The sequence below is a fragment of the Erythrolamprus reginae genome, chromosome 10 (assembly GCF_031021105.1).
Source record: "Erythrolamprus reginae isolate rEryReg1 chromosome 10, rEryReg1.hap1, whole genome shotgun sequence".
Classification (NCBI taxonomy): domain Eukaryota; kingdom Metazoa; phylum Chordata; class Lepidosauria; order Squamata; family Dipsadidae; genus Erythrolamprus; species Erythrolamprus reginae.
The window spans coordinates 50,251,270-50,269,351 of record NC_091959.1 but is presented as its reverse complement, the minus strand read 5'-3'; the positions used below and the strand labels follow the sequence as shown (position 1 = coordinate 50,269,351).

Below are 18,082 nucleotides of genomic sequence, written 5' to 3'. Positions count from 1 at the left end.
GCGGCCCCGGGCCCGGCCTCATCGCGCCGCCGGGCCCCCCGCGCCGGCCCCGGGCAGCGGTGGCGAGGGGGGCGCCCGGCCGGGGTGGCGCATCGCGTCGCGGCCGCCGCCGGGCCTCTCTGTGCCGCCGGGCGGCTTCTCCTTCTGCCCGGCCTCCGCCTCGGCCTAGCGTCGTCTCCCGGCGGCGGCGGCGGCGGCGGGGCGGCGGGCTGGCGGCAGCTCCCTCCTCCTCCTCCTCCTTTTCCTCCTCCCGGCCCAGCCGCCGCGTCCCTTTCATCCGCTCCACGTGACGGGGCTGCGGCTGTCCCCGCCTCCGGCCCGCCTCGCCGCCGCCTCCTGGCCGGGCAGCGCGGGACCTGACGGACGACTTCGCCTGGACCGGGGCGAACGGGGGTGGGAGGGAGGGGTTGCGCCTCCCGGCAGGGGTCCTCCAGGCGCAGGGGCTTCGGGCGCGGGACGGCCACCTTGCCGCCGGTGGGCGAGTGTCTGCCGAAGAGCTGCGGCCCCCACGGTCCGTCCTGAGCAGCGGCGCCCCCCCCCCCCCCCCGAGAGGAAGGGGGCTCGCTCCGGGCGCTCAAGGGGTCGGGCGAAGCCAATGTGGGTGGTCAGGAAATGGGGCAGAGGGAGGTATGGAGCGGACGGAGCTGCCCTGACCGGCGGGCTTTCTTGACCGGTGTGCCGTTCTCGGCTCTTAGCAGCGGCACTTGCGAGCTCCCGCCCCGGCCTCTCGCAGCGCCCCTTATCGGGCCAGCGGGCAGGGAGCCGGGCTGCAGGCCTCCCGAGAGCGAAGGCGAAAGTCCGCCCCCGTCCAGCGCGGGACCCGCAGCCAGAAGAGTCGAAAGAAGCGGCGGGGGACGTCGCTCGCTTCGCTGCCCGAGCCACCTGCTCCCTCTGCTGGCTGCCAAGGAGCGAGGCCGGCCGGCGGAAAGCCGCTCAGGCTGCGTAGCCCTCTGGTTCTGCCCTCGAGCAGCTCGGCGTCTTCCGCCCGGAGTCCGTTAAAAGAGGGGAGGGGCTCTAACTATACCTGCAGGAAATATTGCATCGGCAGGCGGAGAGCAATGGCTCTTTTTGCAGAAGCCTGGTTGTGCCCGCGGGGGGGGGGGGAGGGAAATGCCACCAGCCGGCCGTGTTCAATTGCTTCAAGCAACCAGCTGTGGCTGGGCGGGGGGGGGGGGGGGGGGGGGCTTCTGCTCTGAGGCTGCAAGATGGCCAGGCAGGTTTCCCCACCCATTTAGATTTTGCAGATTTTTAAGCCATATTGGAAACAGCATAAATGGCGGCTCAACTGCAGCAAACTGGAACTTGCTCTCTGGAACCAACTCCCCCCCCCCCCCCCAGATTCTGACTCCCCCCAACCTCCTGGTGTTCCGAAAGGCCTTCAAAACATGGCCGCTCTGGCCAGAAGCGATGAACGATAGATGGATGAATGTCTTTTAATATTGGGCTTTTTTATTATCATATACTGTTTTATTGTTGTGTGCTGCCTGGAGATGGGCGGCTTATAAATCGAATAAATCCAAAATCGAAACCAAAGCTCATAGCAACATGGGTGGCATTTTCAATAAAATATAGACTGAAGCCGCTGGCTTAAAATATAGTTATGACTGCGTTTGAACTGGGGACTGATCTCCAGGAATCCCCTGCCCATTTCAGAGAAAGCCCAGTAGTGGCATCCAACAGCTACAGACCAGAAGCTGGCGACTGCCAAGATTAAGGCCCCAGCCGTTCCGCTCGCCCGTCGGAACCTTCTGCTGGTCGGGATGTGGAAGGATCCCAGAGCTCACCCACTGCAGCCACAAGGGCCCAGTGCCTCCGACTCGTGCCTGTTGCGTCCCGGGGGCACGGACCGCAGGCTCCGCCCGAGTCATGGGCTGCACTAGGCCATAGCTGGGCAAGCTCCCACTATGATGGCAGCTGTCCAACAGCACTCTCAGGCAGCAGCCGGGGGGCAGCCGGCAGAGCTCGGGCTGAGGAACCTGCCCACGCTTGCCACTGACAGACAGCAGCCCAGACAAGATAACTCCTTCTTGCTTAAAGGTCTGTGCTGACCAATTGGCCCCATCTTCACCCAAATCTTCAAGCAATCGCTAGAGATGTGCTATGTTCCTTCCTGCTTCAAATGCTCCACTATCATCCCAGTGCTGCAGAAGCCCCCCCCCTCAAGGAACTGAAGGACTACAGACCAGTTGCTCTAACATCTGTAGTTATGAAAACCTTGGAAAGGCTGGTGATGTCCCACTTGAAAACCCTCACGGATCCACTGTTAGACCCCCCCCCCTGCAGTTTGCATGCTGAGCAAATAGATTGAGAGATGATGCTGTTAATATGGCTCTGCATTACATCCTACAATATCTCGAATCTCCAAAAGACCTACACTAGGGTCCTCTTTGTATACTTTAGTTCAGCATTCAATACCATCCTACTGGACATTCTTTTAACTAAACTAAATCAGCTAACATACCTGAACACACTTGTAAGTAAGTGCACCTCTCTTATGAAACCAGGCTGCAACACCTTGGTCTCTTCAGCCTTGAGAGACGGCGTTGAAGGGGGGGCTTGATCGAAGTGTATAAAATCATGCATGGGATAGAAAAGGAGGATAGAGAAAAATTATTTTCTCTATCACACAGTACTAGGACAAGGGCCCCCTCCCTAAAGCTCATAGGTAAGAAAGCGAGGACAAAGCAAGGGAAATATTTCTTCCCCCAGAGGGTCCTTGGTTGATGGGATTCACTTCCAGAAGAGGTGGTGACAGCCGTCAGCCTGCATAGCTTCAAGGCAGAATTAGACAGATTCATGGATGCCAAGTGTATCAGTGGTTGTTGAAACAGATGTCCATGTGCCGACTCTATATTGGTTGAGGCAGGCAGGGTTCCCTTGAGTACCATTTGTTGGGGGTCAAGGGAAAGGGAGGGTTTTGCCTTCCCTTTCTACTCAAGATCCCCATGGACAATTGGTGGGCCACTGGGTGACACAGAATGGCCTGATTCAGCAGGGCTCTTCTTATGTAAGTGGATCACACGCTTCCAAACAGATAGGAAACGAAATCACACCAGATACCTGTACAATTAGCACAGGAGCCCCTCAAGGCTGTGTACTCTCACCTCTCTATACACCAATGACTGCATCTAACCCTAACCCTCATGATCAAATGATCCATCTGTTAAACTACTGAAATTTGCAGACCATACAATGATTGGACAATTCAGGACAACAATGAAACTGCATACAGATGAGAGATTGAACAACTAATCTCGTGGTGCCACTGGAACAATCTAGAACCGAAGACACCCAAAACCGTAGAAATGGTGATAATAGACTTTAGGAGAAACCTTCCCCTCCTATCACCTCTCACAATACTAGACAACACAGTATGAAAAGTAGAGACCTTCAAATTTCTAAGTTCCATCATATCTCAAGACCTAAAATGGTCACCTAACATCAAAAACACCATCAAATAGCTCAACAAAGAATGTTCTTTCTGCGCCAACTCAGGAAGCTCAAACTGCCCAAGGAGCTACTGATACAGTTCTACAGAGGAATCATGGAGTCTGTCAACTGCACCTCTATCACTGTCTGGTTTGGTTCTGCAACCCAACAAGACCAACACAGACTTTAGAGGAGAATCAGAACTGCAGAAAAAACAACTGCTGCCAACCTGCCTTCCATTGAGGACCTGTATACTGCACGATTCAAAAAGAGGGTGGGGAAAATATGTATGGGCCCCTCGCATCCCGGACACAAATTGTTTCAACTCTCACCCTCAAAACGTCGCTACAGAGCACTGCACACCAGGACAACTAGACACAAGGACATTTTTTTCCTGAACGCCATCACTCCGCTAAACAAATAATCCCCTCAAGACTGTCAGACTTTTTACTAAGTCTGCACTACTATTACGACTGGTTTTTTCTCCCCATTCCCATCACCCACCTCCTCCCGCTTAGGACTGTATGGCTGTCGCTTGTTGCTTGTATCCTGAAGATTTCTATTAACATTGATTGCTTCCTCGTTGCTTATTGGACCCCTATGACAATCCTTGAGTGTTGCACCTCCTGACTTTTGACCAATGTCTTTTTTCCTTTTATGGACGCTGATTGGGGGCTGCGCTCTTTCACTGCGCTGCACTTTCCTTGCTGCACGTCGGGAGCTGTGAAAAGTCCCCGGACGAGGCCTGGACGCGCCGCTGGCTGCAGGGAACCGGGCCCAGTCAGGACGCGCGAAGGCCGCCGCCGCCGCCGCCGCCTCGAAAGGGAACCGGTTCCGCGGGCCCCGCCCGAGCCTTGCTCGACGCAACCGAGGGCGGGACGAACCCAGCCCCTCCCCGGAGGCATTCTGCGGCTGCGCGGGAGCGGACGGCCAGCGTGGCGCTCGGCAAGGCCAGTCTTGCGTCAGGCGCCCCTGACGCAATCGCGCCCCGCCCCTGCCTGCCAGAGGCCAATCGGCAAGCGCCCCTGTGGGGGTGTCTCCTGGGGGCGGCCAATCAATGAGAGCCACGACGTGAGATACGCGCGGGAGCCGCGGCAGACCGCAGGCGCAGAAGGCTGGAGGCGCCGTCGGGGTCGGTCGCGTCGCGCGCTCGCCGGTCGTGAAGAAGGAGGCCGCGGCCGCCGCCACCGCCGGGATGGCTCCTCTGCCGGGCCCTGCAGCGCCGCCGCGGCTCCTCCTGCTGCCCGCCGCATCCACGGCCCCGCCGGCCGCCCCCTCGCCCTCCCCGCCGCCCCGCAAGCGGCAGCGCCTGGCGCACCTCAGCCCGGAAGAGAAGGCCCTGCGCCGGTGAGACCGGGACCGGGGCCGGGCGCTCCTCCTGCGCCGCCACGCCAGCGCCTCTCACCGGCCCCGCTCTCCCTCTCTCCCCCCTGCAGGAAACTGAAGAACCGGGTGGCGGCGCAGAGCGCTCGCGACCGCAAGAAGGCGCGCATGGGCGAGCTGGAGCGGCAGGCCGTCGAGCTGGAGGTCGAGGTGCGGAGGGCAGGGGAGGGCACCGGGCCGGTCGGTCTGTCGTTCTGTCGGGCGCCCGCTCACCGCCTCTCTCTCTCTCGCAGAACCAGAAACTGCTGGCCGAGAACCGGCGCCTGCGGGAGCGCGCACACAGCTTGGCGCGCGAGAACCACGACCTGCGCCTCCGCCTCGGGCTTCCCGCGCTGAAGGTGAGGGTCGGCCGGCCGAGCCCCCCCCCCGCCTCCAGGGCGCCCCTTCTCCGCCCGTCTCACCCAGGCCCTTTCCCCGCAGGTGGAGATGCCGGAGGAGTCAGCCAGCACCGCCCCTCGGGGGGCAGAGACCGGGTCTTCTGAGTCCGCAGCACTTAGACTACGTGTTCCTCCGCAGAAGGGACAGGCCCAGCAGTCTTCTGCCTGCCCAGCGGGGGAGAGGAGGAGGAGGAGGAGGGAGGGGATGACGGCGGCCTCCCCCCTCTGGGCACAGACAGCCTGGCTTCTTCAGATGCTGAGGTGGGTAGAAGGTCCAGCCAGGAGCAAATATGGGAGGGGGGGGTGTTTCCCCTCTGAATCACCTGTCCTAACTGGCAAAAATTGGTCTGGGGGCCGTTGTATCTCTTCTCTTGCAGTCTGATCTCCTCCTGGGCATTCTGGACAGCCTGGATCCAGACATGTTCCTGCACTGCAGCAGCTCCCAGCCAACCTTCTTGGAGAAGCTGCAGCAGGAAGTGTGTGGAGAAGCAGCGGTTCCCTTGCCTGCCTCCACCGGTGCCTCCTTGGTGCCTGCACCGCTCAAGCAAGACGCCATTAATGAACTGATCCGTTTTGACCACGAGTACACCAAGCCCTTCTTCCTGGAGATCATATCGGAAGCGGCCACCCAGACCAGCGCGTTCCTGGAGGAAGTGGTGGCTTCTCCTCCCCCTCCCCCTTTGCCGGCCCCCATCTCTGTGAAGGAGGAGCCTGCAGAGGCCCTTCTGCCTGACCTGGGCTTCTCCCACCTGCTGCTCTCCTCCGAGCGGAGGCCTCCCCCCTCGCTGCTGGACGCAGCCAGTGACTCGGGCTATGAAGGCTCGCCCTCCCCGTTCAGTGACCTGTCCTCTCCTGTGGACACGGACTGCAGCTGGGAAGAGGCCTTTGCCAAGGAGCTGTTTCCTCAGCTGATCAGTGTTTACACCTGCTTAGCTGACGGACAGCCCTCAGACGGACAGGCGTTTTGGAAGAACGTTCCTCTTGAAAGTGTTTCATCAGATTCCTAAGTATTGCTCTTTTTCTATGTCTCCTCTGCCCGGCACCTGGCTCACCCAGGTGGAGAAATGAAGCCACCACCCGAGTCAGTTTTGTTGGAAAGGAAGGATCCTGCGTGGGGCGAGTTGCTTCTCTCCGTTGTGTAAATAAAGGCAGTGGGTGGGGCCAGATATTACTATGTAAATAGACACATTCTGCTTTTTTTTGAAAGTCATTTTCCTGCAGCGTATTTAAACTTGCTGTAATTAAAATGCAGAGCAAGTGATTTTTTTCCTCCTACTTTTGTTCTAAAGTGGGAGGGAGGCAACGGGGTCGTTCAGAAAAAGAGCATTGCCTTGATTCCTTTCAGGTCCTGCCCAAAGTCCTATTCGTTTGGCCAAGTGGTTCAATTAGCTGTAGCCCTGCATTCTTAGCCATATACACTATTTGAAATAGGGAAATCTAACCCAAAATGTAAGGACCGTTGAACCTTGAGCAGCTGCTATCACACAAAAGTAACAGCTGTGTAGAACATGCAACCTTCCTTCTTCCTGTCCTCCTGATACTATCTCCCCAGTGATATATAGTTGTTCTTTCTGAATGATTGCTGCCCTAATTGTATATATGAATGTCCTTAATAATTGGGAAGCGGTTCAATTCTAGGATGCTGGTTACAGACCTGCCAAACGTTACAGAAACGGAGGAGAACTCTCACTTGAAGCAGGGAACCATAGGAAGCACCCAGCTAACACCCCCCCCAACACTGAGCCACAGAAGGTCACGGTGCAAAGGAGGGTTGTGTGGCATTTTATCTGCATAGGAGTGGGGAAGGGTGAGCTGAAATCACTTTGGGAATCCCACGGAGGGTGGTTTCTCTTTGGCTCTAGACTAAAATGCTCGATGACCTCGAAACTTTCTGAAAGTGGCAGCCTGGCCGCTCACAATGTGCCAAAAAGGATCCAGCAGAGGTCAGAGATTTTACACCCCAAAAAGTAATCTTAAGACCACTGAAGAGTTGAATTGATCACAGCAAAGTAAAAGGTATTGACAAAGTACACCATTTTACTTTAAAAAAAAAAAAAAAAGTTTGACATAAATTGTGATTTGGCCCAATAGCAGACAGACCACAATAAAGTGTTGCTGGTTTCTATATTAACTATCCAACAAAAACACTCCCAGAATTCCCATTCTCTTAAAGCAATTCTGGTTCCACCAATAGGAACCCATCTATCCCTCCAACCCCCCCTCCCGCCCCCACACTTTTGGATGCACTCAATATTTTTTCCTCTGGAGGAGGGAGGGAGGGTGGGCAGGTGGGTAGTTTCAAGGCCAATCCAACAATTGGGGATGTTACTTTATGTACAGTTGAAGGAACGTGCTTTTTTCCGCACCAGAGCAAACTAACCAATATTATCCTGAAAGAGCTCTGATAAAAGAAGTCAGGTTTTGTTTTGCAGGACATAGGCACGGTCAGTTCCCGCCCTGTGGTTGCGTGGCGCCTGGCACTCTCCCTGGGAGAACTGGTTTCTGCTCTCGGTGCACGGAAGGGCTGTGTGGTTCCTTCCTTAAGGTTACAAGCTTTCAGAACGGCACAGGCTTGCTACTCAAACAGAAGGAGGCACAAAGGCTTTTGCTAATGAAAAGGTTTCTTAAAAGCAGAGGCAACTTCACAAAGAATCGGGTTGTAAACATCAAAATAGATGTGCTGGGATCTGCACAACATTAGCTTTAAACAAGATTATTAGCTGTGGAAGCTAATACATTCTAGGACCAAGGAATATCTGCAGAAAATTGAAAACAGAACTCAAAATGCACAGGCTACTTTCAATTGTCCCCCTTTAGAGGGGACAAAGATCAACCAAGTTTGCCTTTCCTGGCTTCCTCGTAGGCAGTGGGTCAAGCTTGAGCTTTTCCTAGAAAAACTTTCCTATACATAAAGATTCCTGCAATAATTTTCATTTACAATGGTACAAGAATTTCAGAGCACCAGGCCGCCAATTGACTCCTTGAACACAAGAAGCTAAAAAGTGCGTAATAGGACAGCTTAGGCAGTCTGACATTTAACTGGCACATTGTCAATAGTTGTGTTCAGTTCGGCTGCCACAACCGTGGTCTATTTCCCTCAATGCTTCTGGTGCCCACTGAGATGGTCCAGAGAGGAGGCACAGAGCGCTAGTGCCAGTGTGAATCGCTCAATGGTTCACGTGTGCATAGAACAGCCTGCAAGTCAATGCCACCAACTGACCTCGCGTTGTGAAGACGGATCTGTATCCTCGTCCTTGAACAGACATTACTTGCCAATAGCTAGAACAAAGGGGCTTCAAGCTTGCCTACGCAGCTGAAGCTTTAAAAGGCTGCAGCAGAAGAGAATGCTGTGGTTGGCACAAGCCATCCAATTCCTTAATCCAAAAGACCCAAACTAGACTGGTGCTCCAAGGAAACAAGGCTTCGGGCTTCGTGGGGCATAAAGGATGGGACATGAGGTTTGGCGTCTCTCGCTGCGTAAGACGGTGATGGGGTGCACACAAAGAACCAGGCATCTTGTTTTCGGGAGCCCCAAGTGCCTTCCCCACAACCCAGATTTATAACTAAGCCCCTGGGTTCCTATAGAACGGCACCTGTCAATCTCTGCTTGTCCGGTAAGTAAAGCAAGTGGCTTCGGTCCGTCCTTCTATAACTCCATCTCTTCTTCCGCAGGCCCACTTGGTCCAACTGCCCCATCGTGGGCCAGGGGCATTTCTGCTGGCTGAGACGGTGTCAGGAATTTGTCCGTCTGCGTCGGAAAGGCAGCTTCCAGGGCTGCCAGCTTTCCAAGGCGTCTTTCTGTGACCAAGGGCTTGTAGCTCTTAATGCAAGGCAGACTTTCTTTTCCGGGGAGGAATTCGGGGAGAGGCTTCCACAGCACCAGCTCCATTGATGGGCGGCTCCTGAAGAGAGAAAGCACCAGGGTCAGAATCAATCTCCGGGGAGCAACCCTTGCCCAGGCGGCTCCAGGCCTCTCCTCCTCTGGGGCAGCTGGTAAGGGGGCTGGGATTCAATTCCCCCCTCCCTGTTGGAGCCACTGCCGGACCTACATGGACTCAATGATTTTCTTGGTCAAGATCCCTTCGTAGTCTTGCTTCAGTCCGGTTTGCAACGTGTGGGACAGGACCAGGGTGGGCAGGTGGCCCTCGGGCCGGGCGGAAAGGCCCTCCACCTGGTCCTCCTCTTCCTCCTCCTCCTCGGTGATCCTGGCGGGGAAAGGAGGGAGCCCCGTGAGAGGGGGGCACAGGCGGAAGGGCGGAGGGCGGGCTGGCGGGCGTCGGGCTCACCTGTCCTCGATCTCCTGCAGCCTCCGACGGGCAGCCTCGCACTGCTGCTCCGGCCCGATCTGCTCCATTTCCTCGCAGGGCGCTTCTGCCGGGCAGCACGGCCACCCCGCCGCTTTCTTGCCCGGGGGGCACCTGCGGAGGGAAGAGGAGCGAAGAGGCTGCCGCCCGACCGCCCCGTCCGTCCCCGTCCCCGCTCACCCCTCGGGCGCCCCCTCCAGGCGGTGCTTCCTCCCGCCCGTCCGGCCCCGGCCCCGGCCCCGCTCACCCCTCGGGCGCCCCCTCCAGGCGGTGCTTCCTCCAGACGCGCGGCGGGGCTGCGGCCGGGCTGAGCGACGAGGCCCGTGCCCCGAGCGGAGGTCTGGCCGGGCCCGAGGCGGCGAGGCGGCGGCCGCGGGGCCGCGGAGACAGCGGGAAGGCGGCGCTGGGCAGCGGCCCGGAGGCCATGGCGGTACCGGCCGCTCCGCTGCGGGCCGAGGAGGGGAGCTGCCGCCGCCGGGCGGGCTCGAGCACGTGACCCAAGCGCTGCGGACGCCGGCAGGTGACGGGCGCGCGCGCGAGGCTTGCCGGGAGTCGTAGGCGCTGCGCGAGGAGGAGGGAGGAGGAGGGAGGAGGAGGGGGGCGTGGCCGGCATAAAGCGCGCTGCCCTCCCGGCTGCCCGTGTGTGTCGCCCGGCCGGCTCAGAGGGCGAGCATGGAGCGGCAGCCGCTGGTTGGAGGGAGCGGAGCCCCCCGGAGTGCCTGGCGCCAGGTGAGGGGGATCCGCCCTGCGGCCGCAGCCCAGTCCTAACCGAGGCTGGGGGCTTTTTGGAGGGCGGTGAGATGGACCTGGTCAACGCTCCTCTTCGCCCCTCCACAACAACCCTTGAAGGAGGTGTGCAGGGGCTGAGAGAGAGAGAGACCGACTGTCTCAGCACCCACCAGCCTTCTCCCGTGGCCAAGATAAGAGGGGTCTCCCGGTTTCTAGCACCTTCGTCCCTGGCTGGGCGCTGAGCTTCTTTGAAACCTAGCTACTTGATTGATTGATTGATTGATTGATTGATTGATTGATTTGATTTGTATGCCGCCCCTCTCCGTAGACTCGGGGCGGCTAACAACAATAATAAAACAGTGTATGACACATCTAATATTTAAAATAACTAAAAACCCTTATTAAAACCAAGCATACACACAAACATACCGTGCATAAATTGTATAGGCCTAGGGGGAAAGGAGTACTGTATCTCAATTCCCCCATGCCTGATGACAGAGGTGGGTTTTAAGGAGCTTATGAAAGGCGAGGAGGGTGGGGGCAATTCTGATCTCTGGGGGCAGTTGGTTCCAGAGGGTCGGGGCCGCTACAGAGAAGGCTCTTCTCCTGGGTCCCACCAGACGACATTGTTTAGTCGACGGGACCCGGAGAAGGCCAACTCTGTGGGACCTAACTGGTCACTGGGATTCGTGCGGCAGAAGGCGGTGCCGGAAATATTCTGGTCCGATGCCGTTCCCATGCTATTTTTCACCAGCATTAGCCCAGCGTGACCACCATGTCCTGCACAAAGAAATGATTCCCTTTATCCGGGTTTATATCTGTCTGTCTGCCTACCTATCCTCACTGCCATTATACCATAGTCTGCCCTTATACCATTTCCTGTATTTTATCTTACAATGGATGTATGTTTATCCCAGGCATAAAGAACAGGGACAAAGAGTGAGAGAAGAAATAACAGCATGATTTGCTTGTTTCTGTTCTGACTTGGGGTTTAGCACTATACGTACGTACGTCGTCCATCCATCCATCCATCCATCCAAACACTGCTCGCGCATCATCGCAAAATCTCCAGAACTGTAACGCCTACAGACTTGAAACTTGCCCTCTTGGCTTCTAGGTGCTCGCTAAGAAATGATTTTACAAATGACCATCAGATCATTAGTTGTTTCTTTTATTATTATTAACAAGCTCTGATGCTAAGGAATTAGACATTCTACTGCCCCTCCCCATCTGAAAAGAACTCTGTTCCAGCTGCCAGTGTGTGACTCACCTGTTGTGCGGACTGGGAATTTAGATATTTTACTTAGATATTTTATTAGAAAAACCTTACTTTCCTATTGGCTGTCAACTTCAGACCCGAGGCTGTCACTAATGGCCCATCCGCACGCTATGATTTCCCAAAGTGTTTGAGCCAGAATGGGGTGCTCGTGTCGTGCCGGCCAGTTTCCCGCAGTCTGGTCCTCCTTGACCGTGGCATTTGGGGCTTCCTCCTTCCATAGCTCCCAACGTGGACCCTCCTTGGTGGCGTGTGTGCAGCTGGCATTGGAGGGACCTTTCAGTACGGATACAACATTTCTCTCCTCAGTGGCCCCACCCAGGTAAGCCCCCCAAAGCCTCCTGAAGGGCGGTGGTGGCTGCGGATGCTCCTCACTTACCCAACTCAGGGGAAGCATAGACTCCCACTCCCCATGACTTGTTGGGAAAAGGTTGAAAATGCCCAGGGTCCATTGCCTGCTGGTGAAGGAAATGGCAGGAGGGACGGAACGGCTTCCAGGACCTACATAAGGGGTGCAAGAGACCTTGGGTGCAAATGTCGGCCGGATGGTCAGGAATACTGTGTGGGCATCACTGGCAGGACCCCCTTCTGCTATGCTCCTCCAGTCTGGGGGAGAAGCCCCAAGCCATGGGGTGCCTTCCTTTCCCCCAAGACCGCTTGACCAGCTAGGCAGCCGAAGGGGGCCGGGTGCCCAGACAGCTGACTCTGCCTGGCTCAGCTGATCCCTTCGCTCGTTAAACTCTGCAAGATTGATTTAACGCAGTGGGTCTCATGCTCCCTAAGACAATTAAGAACATGGAGGGACAACAGCATGTGCTAAACTCATGCCTCTGCGTAGCTCATACCGAGACTGACAGGCTGGCCGGCCGTTCAGATGGACCGCAATACAGCTGGATGGGGCCTTGGAGACCGTGATGGAAAACCCATGGCATGCGTGTCACTCACAGGGGGCACACGGGGCCTTCTCTGCGGCCACCCCAGCCCAGCCCCACCCTGCACGCATCTCCGGCCCGCTGGTCTTCAGGTCTCTGCTGCACATCTGCGGGAGGCGGGGCGCATGCATCGCGTGTACACGCATGGAGGGTGCTTGCATTGGGGGGGGGTTGCACGTGTACACGCTCCCCCCACTGCCACGCACCCTGCTCTGGGCCTGGAAGGTCTGGGCTGACCTGGAAGCCCAAAAGGCACGAGGGGGGGCATAGGTGTGGGAGCGCATGCGCAGGAGGCACTCTCTTGGCCCCCAAGAGATTGCCCCCACATCGTTTCAGGTGACTGACAGGTCACTCACAAAAGAGCATTGGGACCCAGAGCGTGTACAGGGGTGTCGTGTGTGTGTGCAAAAGAGGTGGCAATGAGATTTAGAGAACACACACACACACACACACACACACACTTACACTGCTCCGTGTGGTGTCGGAGGCTGGGTCTCCAAGAGGGGGAAGGAAGCAACGAGGGGGATTCCTAGTGTTGGTCGTTTGGACTCTTTCTGAGCAGAGTTGTGCTGCTCTGCTTCTGACTGAGTGTGTTTGTGTGTGTGTGTGTGTGTGTGCGCACGCGTCCCTCCCAGGCAGCCTTAGCTGAGGAGGCTGAAATGCTCGCCCCCTGCTGGCGATGGGAAGCACCGTCCTCCACATTATTCTCCTTTTGGGTTTTCAGCACATCCACCAGTTCCTCAATGATACCTGGCAGAGCCGTTACCAGACCAAGCTGAGTCCCAGCATGCTGACCCTTCTCTGGTCCACCATTGCTTCTATTTTTTCCCTGGGCGGGTTCTTTGGGGCTCACCTGGGGGGCATCATGGCTGGCTGCCTGGGCAGGTGAGTGTGCGTGACCCTTCCTGGAGACCTGTGTCCTTTCCTCTTGGGCCATTCCAGAGGGTCGAAGGAAGTGGACAGGCCCCTGCAGACCATCCTTTGTCCTTGCCAGAGAGCAGGGCCTGGCCTGGCTTCCCTGGGAATGGCCCCATTCTGGGAGGGAAGGGACATTGCAGGGATGAGTTTCAGGCTGTGGCTGGAGGGGAGGGGAGCCTGAGCAGCCCCTGCAGGGAGGAAAAAGCCACCTATGTTCGGAGAGTCCCCTTGTTGTGCTGGCCAACCTTCCCACAGCCGCCAAGACCAGTTCCGGGGTCTCCTCCGTCCCGTTCCCTTCTGACGGGGGTCTTTCCCGGCAGGAAAGGGGCTCTGCTGATGAACAACCTCCTTGCCCTCTTTGCTGCTGCCCTGATGGGGGCCAGCTTCCCAACGGGGCTCTTCGAATTGCTGATCGCTGGGAGGTTTCTGATCGGCATGAATACAGGTAAAGCCTTTGGACCTTCCCTCCAGATCCATCCCCCCGGGGGCTTCCAGGTGTGCAGTTCCTTCCGTCAGCTGGAGCCTCTCCGCTACACGTCCTTTTGGAAATGTGTGGGGAAAACCCTCCTCCCGAGCCCCTCTTCTGTTTCCAGGCATTGGGCTCTCTGTGCAGCCCCTCTATATAGGTGAAACCGCCCCCAGGCATCTGAGAGGAGCTTTCATGATGGGCAATTCCATCTTCCTGACAGGAGGCATTTTGACGGGGCAGTTGATGGGTCTAAGGTGAATGTCAAATTCCGGGCCATTGGGGCCCCAGCATGGGGGGCAGCTGGCGGCCCAGGGGCCTGAAGGGCTGTCCTTGTGCTGCTCCCCACAGGGAACTGCTGGGGGGAGAGGCACGGTGGCCCTTCCTGGTCGCCAGCTGTGGCTTGCCTGCCATTCTCCAACTCCTCAGCCTGCCCTGGTTTCCAGAGAGTCCCCGTTTCACATTACTAGACCAAGGGGACGAGGCCAAGGCCGTCCAAGGTAGAGTGGGCTGACGGGCCTCCTGAACCGCCAAGGGGGGGACCTTCTTTCAGGCCAGGGAGCTGCTCCAAGCCAACAGCCCCTCCTGCCCACTGGGGCTTTAGCCAGAAAGAAATGCCCCCAGGTCCCGCCCTTGTCTACACACTAGGGGTGGGAGAGCTCTGGGCCAATCAGTCCCCATCCATCTCAGCAGTGTCACCCCCAGCTGCAGTAGGTGGACTTAGTCAGAGGTTCCGGCGTTTCATCTCCTGCTGGACCTGCCAAGTGGCCTCAGATGGGCATGAAACACCCCCCCACCCCCCGGCTGAACCCTGTTTTACTCCCAGCACTGAAGCGCTTCCACGGCCCTCTGCACTACCACAAGGAGTTGGAGGACATCCAGAGAGAGAGCTTGGCCCTTGGAGGGGAGAAGGCCAAGAAGCCTTGGGAGCTCTTTGCGGACCGTAGCATCCGCTGGCAGCTGATTGCAGTCATCTGCCTGACCATGGGCCAGCAGCTCAGTGGGATCAATGCAGTGAGTGCCAGGGCCCACTTTGGCCGGAGCCTCTGCCCGGCTTCTTGCCCATGTCCCACGTCCCTCTTCCGTGCAACCCTTGCTCTCCAAGCACCTCTGCCCGAGGCACCTGGGGGCAACTGGGGGCCCCGGAGCTCTTCCTGAGCATTGGCAGCAAAGTTCAAAGGCAGAGGGGAGGCCGTGCCGTCGGGTCACCACACGGTCTTTAGTGAGCTGCAATCTGGGGACTCTGCTCCCTACTCGTGGCCCTGTTGGTCAGCGAAACGAGTAACCGCTCACAATGTCTCCCCTTCCTCACTACGTTTTTTGTACTTTCAGATTTACTTTTATGCCAGTTACGTCTTTGCAGAGACCGGGATTCCCCATGAGAAGATCCCCTACGTAACCTTAGGCACAGGGGTGTGTGAGTGCCTCACAGCCCTCACCTGTGTAAGTGGTAGAATTCTGGCCACAAAGGGGGGTGGGGGGTTTCCTTCCCCACTGAGTGAGCAAGTGGCTTTACTCTCCTCCTCCTGCAGGGCTTGCTAGTTGAATCCTTGGGGAGGAGAGCCTTGATCCTGGGAGGCTACGGCCTCATGATGCTTTGGTGCGTCATCCTGACCATCTCCCTGACCTTCCAGGTAATTGGGGAACCTCCCCATTCCCAGGTGAGGGAGGGAGCCTGCCCATTACTCACACTGCACCCACCTGCAGGAGTTTTTGCAGCGTGGCTGCCCATCAGGAGCGTGACACCTACGACCAGCACAGCACTAGCAGTGCCGCCCCTCCCCCCCCTTGGCTCCCATTTTCCACTGGTCAGGAAATGCGTCACCTGCTGCCCTGTGCTTCCTCCTCAGGTGTACGCGTGGGCACCATATCTGAGCATGGCTTGCATATTTGCCTTCATCCTGAGCTTTGGCCTTGGACCAGGTATCCCTTTGATGGTCACAGTGAATTCACCCAGGCAGGCCTGCAGGGCCCCCTAAGGGATGGCTCTAGCGCCCGAGGCGGCTTACCTGGAGGAAGCCGTGTGTTGGGTGGGGGAGGGGGGAGACCAAACCAGGAGCTCTTGTTGTGTCGTGTCGGACAAGACGCCTGTCAGTCCCCAACCTGGAGACACCGCATGCGTCCATTTATGCTGCTTTGACTGTAATCCGCATTTGCCCTCGCACGCTGGCCCAAGGAGCGAAGAGGTAGGTAGGTAGGTAGGGGATGAGCTTCCAAGGTGTTTGCTTCCCTGGCTAGCTGGATTGACACCAGGTGTCTTCAGGCATCTTTGCTCTGGTCTGGAATTAAAAAGTGAGCTTCACCCCTTTCTCTGCCTAGACCCGAGGCCCATTTGGCCCAACAGGCAAACCGTCATCATCGCGTTAGCTTCATCTTCCACCAAGCCTGCCAGAAGGTTGAACTGGCCGGTGCCCCTGTACCAGGCCTCTTACGTAATTCCCCACGCCCCTTCCCTCTGTCTAACAAGGGCCTCTTCCTTCAGGTGGGGTGACAAACATTTTGACCACCGAATTGTTCACGCAGTCCTCACGCCCGGCTGCTTACACCATTGCGGGATCCATGAGCTGGTTGAGCTTCTTCGCTGTTGGCATGCTCTTCCCCTTCGTTGTGGTAGGTTGGTAGTTTCGCAAGACTCCAGCTGCAGCCTTGTGCTTTGGACCCTCCCTTGGGGTTGACTTCATCCCAGCCAGAGCTTCCGGGGCCATCAGAATTAATTCCTCGGCACACTTTCAGAGGAAATGGCACCAGAGCAGGGGGCTGGACTGGAACAGGGATAGGCAGTCGGCTCCTCTATGACATGTGGACTTCAACTCCCAGAATTCCTGGACCAATCATGCTAGCTCAGGAATTCTGGGAGTTGAAGTCCATATGTCATAGAAGAGCCAACTTGGCCTATCCCTGGACTAGAAGACCTCCAAGGTTCCATCCATTTATAGTGACATTTTTCATCAAGTGGTGGTCCAAGTTTAAATAATATTCAGCCTGTGGTTATTCGCTTTGAGTGGGGCATAAAGGGAACTGAAGCCTGACCTCTGAGGAAAAGGGTCTCCTTTGGCCCTTAGCTCTTCTAAGGGAAGGGTCAGACCTGCCCCAACCTCCATCAATAGAAAGGGTCCTTGCCTCCCTTTGTTGGGAACATACATAGGTTAGTAGAGGTCAAGCCAGACAGAACTGGAAATCTGGTGTCAAAATCTCCATTTTTCTCTCCTTTGACCGTCTCTCCCAATTGCTCACCCCAGTGCAACCCACCTCGTTGAGCAAGATGTTTTCCCAAGGGTCATTCCAAGCAGTTGGGTAGGTGAGCCCTTCCTTCCAGCTGGGTGACCTTAAGGGGGTACTTACTTTTTCCTGCCCCCCGCCCCACAGTTCATGACAGCCTATCACTGCAAAGCACAAGGAAGCAGGATAAAGTGGCAGCTGAAAGGCTGTGGTGGGAATTGCGCCCCCTGCTGGCGAGTCTCCCTTCTGCTTCCTTAGCAGCTGCTCTTGATTTCAACATAGACCTTTGACAAGGAGGCTGATGGGCAGGTGTTTATGACACGGGAGTTCGTGCTGCCTGATGTGCCTCCCCCACCCCATTGGGATGACTTGGGTCAGCACTGCAGGAGGGCTAGCCGGCCGCAGCCAAAGGTCCAACCTGCCCAGGGAGGGTGGGTGAAACGGAGTCGTTGCAGCTTTGTGTTGCGGTCGTTCACGATGGACTTTTGGGGGCTTTTTCCAGGGAGGCCTGGGGCACTTCTGCTTCCTGGTGTTTCTGCTGGAATGCAGCGCAGTGGCCGCCTTCATTTTCTGGGCTATTCCCGAGACAAAGAACAAAACCTTTCTGGAAATTAAGAGGGAATTTCACAAGCTCAACTTCAGGGGAGCCAAAGAGCCGGCGGCAGCTTCGCCTGGAGGTCCGAGAGCTGGTTCCGAGTTGGGCAACCCAGGAGCCACGCCGAGAGGCCCTCCCGTGCCTGGGTCCAGACCGAGGAGCTGCAGCTGAGCCCACCAGGCCCCGACCTGGGCGGAAGGCAGGGGAGCCTGCGCATCGAGAGCCAGTCGTAACCCCCCCTTCCCCCCCCCCCCGGGGCCTGCTCAATAAAGGGCTGTTTTTCTTCATCTGGCTCCTTTCTCCTCCTTCAGAACAGAGCCGAGCGGAGCCAGTCCAAAGGGGGGGGGGCTTCCAAAACCGCCAGTCACCAACCCCAGTGGGAGCCTGCTAGGAACAGGGGCAGTTGGAGGGGAAGCCATGCTGGAGAATGCGGGTGAGGGTGGTGGGGCTCCAT

General features: G+C 57.0%; 3 protein-coding genes across 5 annotated transcripts; 2 read left to right on the top strand and 1 right to left on the bottom strand.

The window, feature by feature from the left end:
• Positions 1-4,527: 4,527 nt before the first annotated feature.
• On the top strand, positions 4,528-6,450 carry XBP1 (X-box binding protein 1). The gene is given in 6 exon segments (XM_070763437.1): positions 4,528-4,776; positions 4,866-4,962; positions 5,046-5,150; positions 5,233-5,337; positions 5,340-5,450; positions 5,567-6,450. Coding segments are annotated over 6 exon segments (1,200 nt in total). The 5' UTR covers positions 4,528-4,624; the 3' UTR covers positions 6,197-6,450.
• Positions 6,451-7,206: 756 nt separating this feature from the next.
• Positions 7,207-9,980, bottom strand: CCDC117 (coiled-coil domain containing 117). Its single transcript, XM_070763436.1, has 4 exons — positions 9,741-9,980; positions 9,476-9,607; positions 9,239-9,394; positions 7,207-9,091 (listed from the first exon to the last, which is right to left on the bottom strand). The coding sequence occupies exons 1-4, from the start codon at positions 9,917-9,919 to the stop codon at positions 8,836-8,838; spliced, it is 723 nt and encodes a 240-aa protein (XP_070619537.1). The 5' UTR covers positions 9,920-9,980; the 3' UTR covers positions 7,207-8,835.
• A 119-nt stretch (positions 9,981-10,099) lies between these two features.
• LOC139173512 (solute carrier family 2, facilitated glucose transporter member 11-like) lies at positions 10,100-17,918 on the top strand. Of its 3 annotated transcripts, none has more exons than XM_070763433.1 (13): positions 10,100-10,222; positions 11,722-11,820; positions 13,155-13,315; positions 13,669-13,793; positions 13,942-14,071; positions 14,166-14,314; positions 14,641-14,828; positions 15,147-15,257; positions 15,347-15,448; positions 15,665-15,737; positions 16,297-16,424; positions 17,316-17,444; positions 17,536-17,918. In XM_070763433.1, the coding sequence occupies exons 1-13, from the start codon at positions 10,166-10,168 to the stop codon at positions 17,797-17,799; spliced, it is 1,716 nt and encodes a 571-aa protein (XP_070619534.1). In that variant the 5' UTR covers positions 10,100-10,165; the 3' UTR covers positions 17,800-17,918. The 3 variants fall into 3 exon arrangements, with proteins under 3 accessions (XP_070619534.1, XP_070619536.1, XP_070619535.1); XM_070763435.1 differs by lacking the exon at positions 17,316-17,444 and adding an exon at positions 17,054-17,108 and having other exon boundaries at positions 10,103-10,222; XM_070763434.1 differs by lacking the exon at positions 17,316-17,444 and having other exon boundaries at positions 10,104-10,222.
• Positions 17,919-18,082: the final 164 nt, after the last annotated feature.

Bases quoted from the DNA above. Each gene is read 5' to 3' on its own strand.
- CCDC117 (XM_070763436.1), bottom strand. From the start codon at position 9,919: ATGGCCTCCGGGCCGCTGCCCAGCGCCGCCTTCCCGCTGTCTCCGCGG. The intron at 9,608-9,740 runs GTGAGCGGGGCC...TTCCCTCCGCAG, and splicing joins CTGGAGGGGGCGCCCGAGGG to GTGCCCCCCGGGCAAGAAAG. The intron at 9,092-9,238 runs GTAGGTCCGGCA...TTCTCTCTTCAG, and splicing joins AAGAAAATCATTGAGTCCAT to GAGCCGCCCATCAATGGAGC.
- LOC139173512 (XM_070763433.1), top strand. From the start codon at position 10,166: ATGGAGCGGCAGCCGCTGGTTGGAGGGAGCGGAGCCCCCCGGAGTGCC. The intron at 14,072-14,165 runs GTGAATGTCAAA...TGCTCCCCACAG, and splicing joins GGGCAGTTGATGGGTCTAAG to GGAACTGCTGGGGGGAGAGG. The intron at 17,445-17,535 runs GTCCAACCTGCC...GGCTTTTTCCAG, and splicing joins CTAGCCGGCCGCAGCCAAAG to GGAGGCCTGGGGCACTTCTG.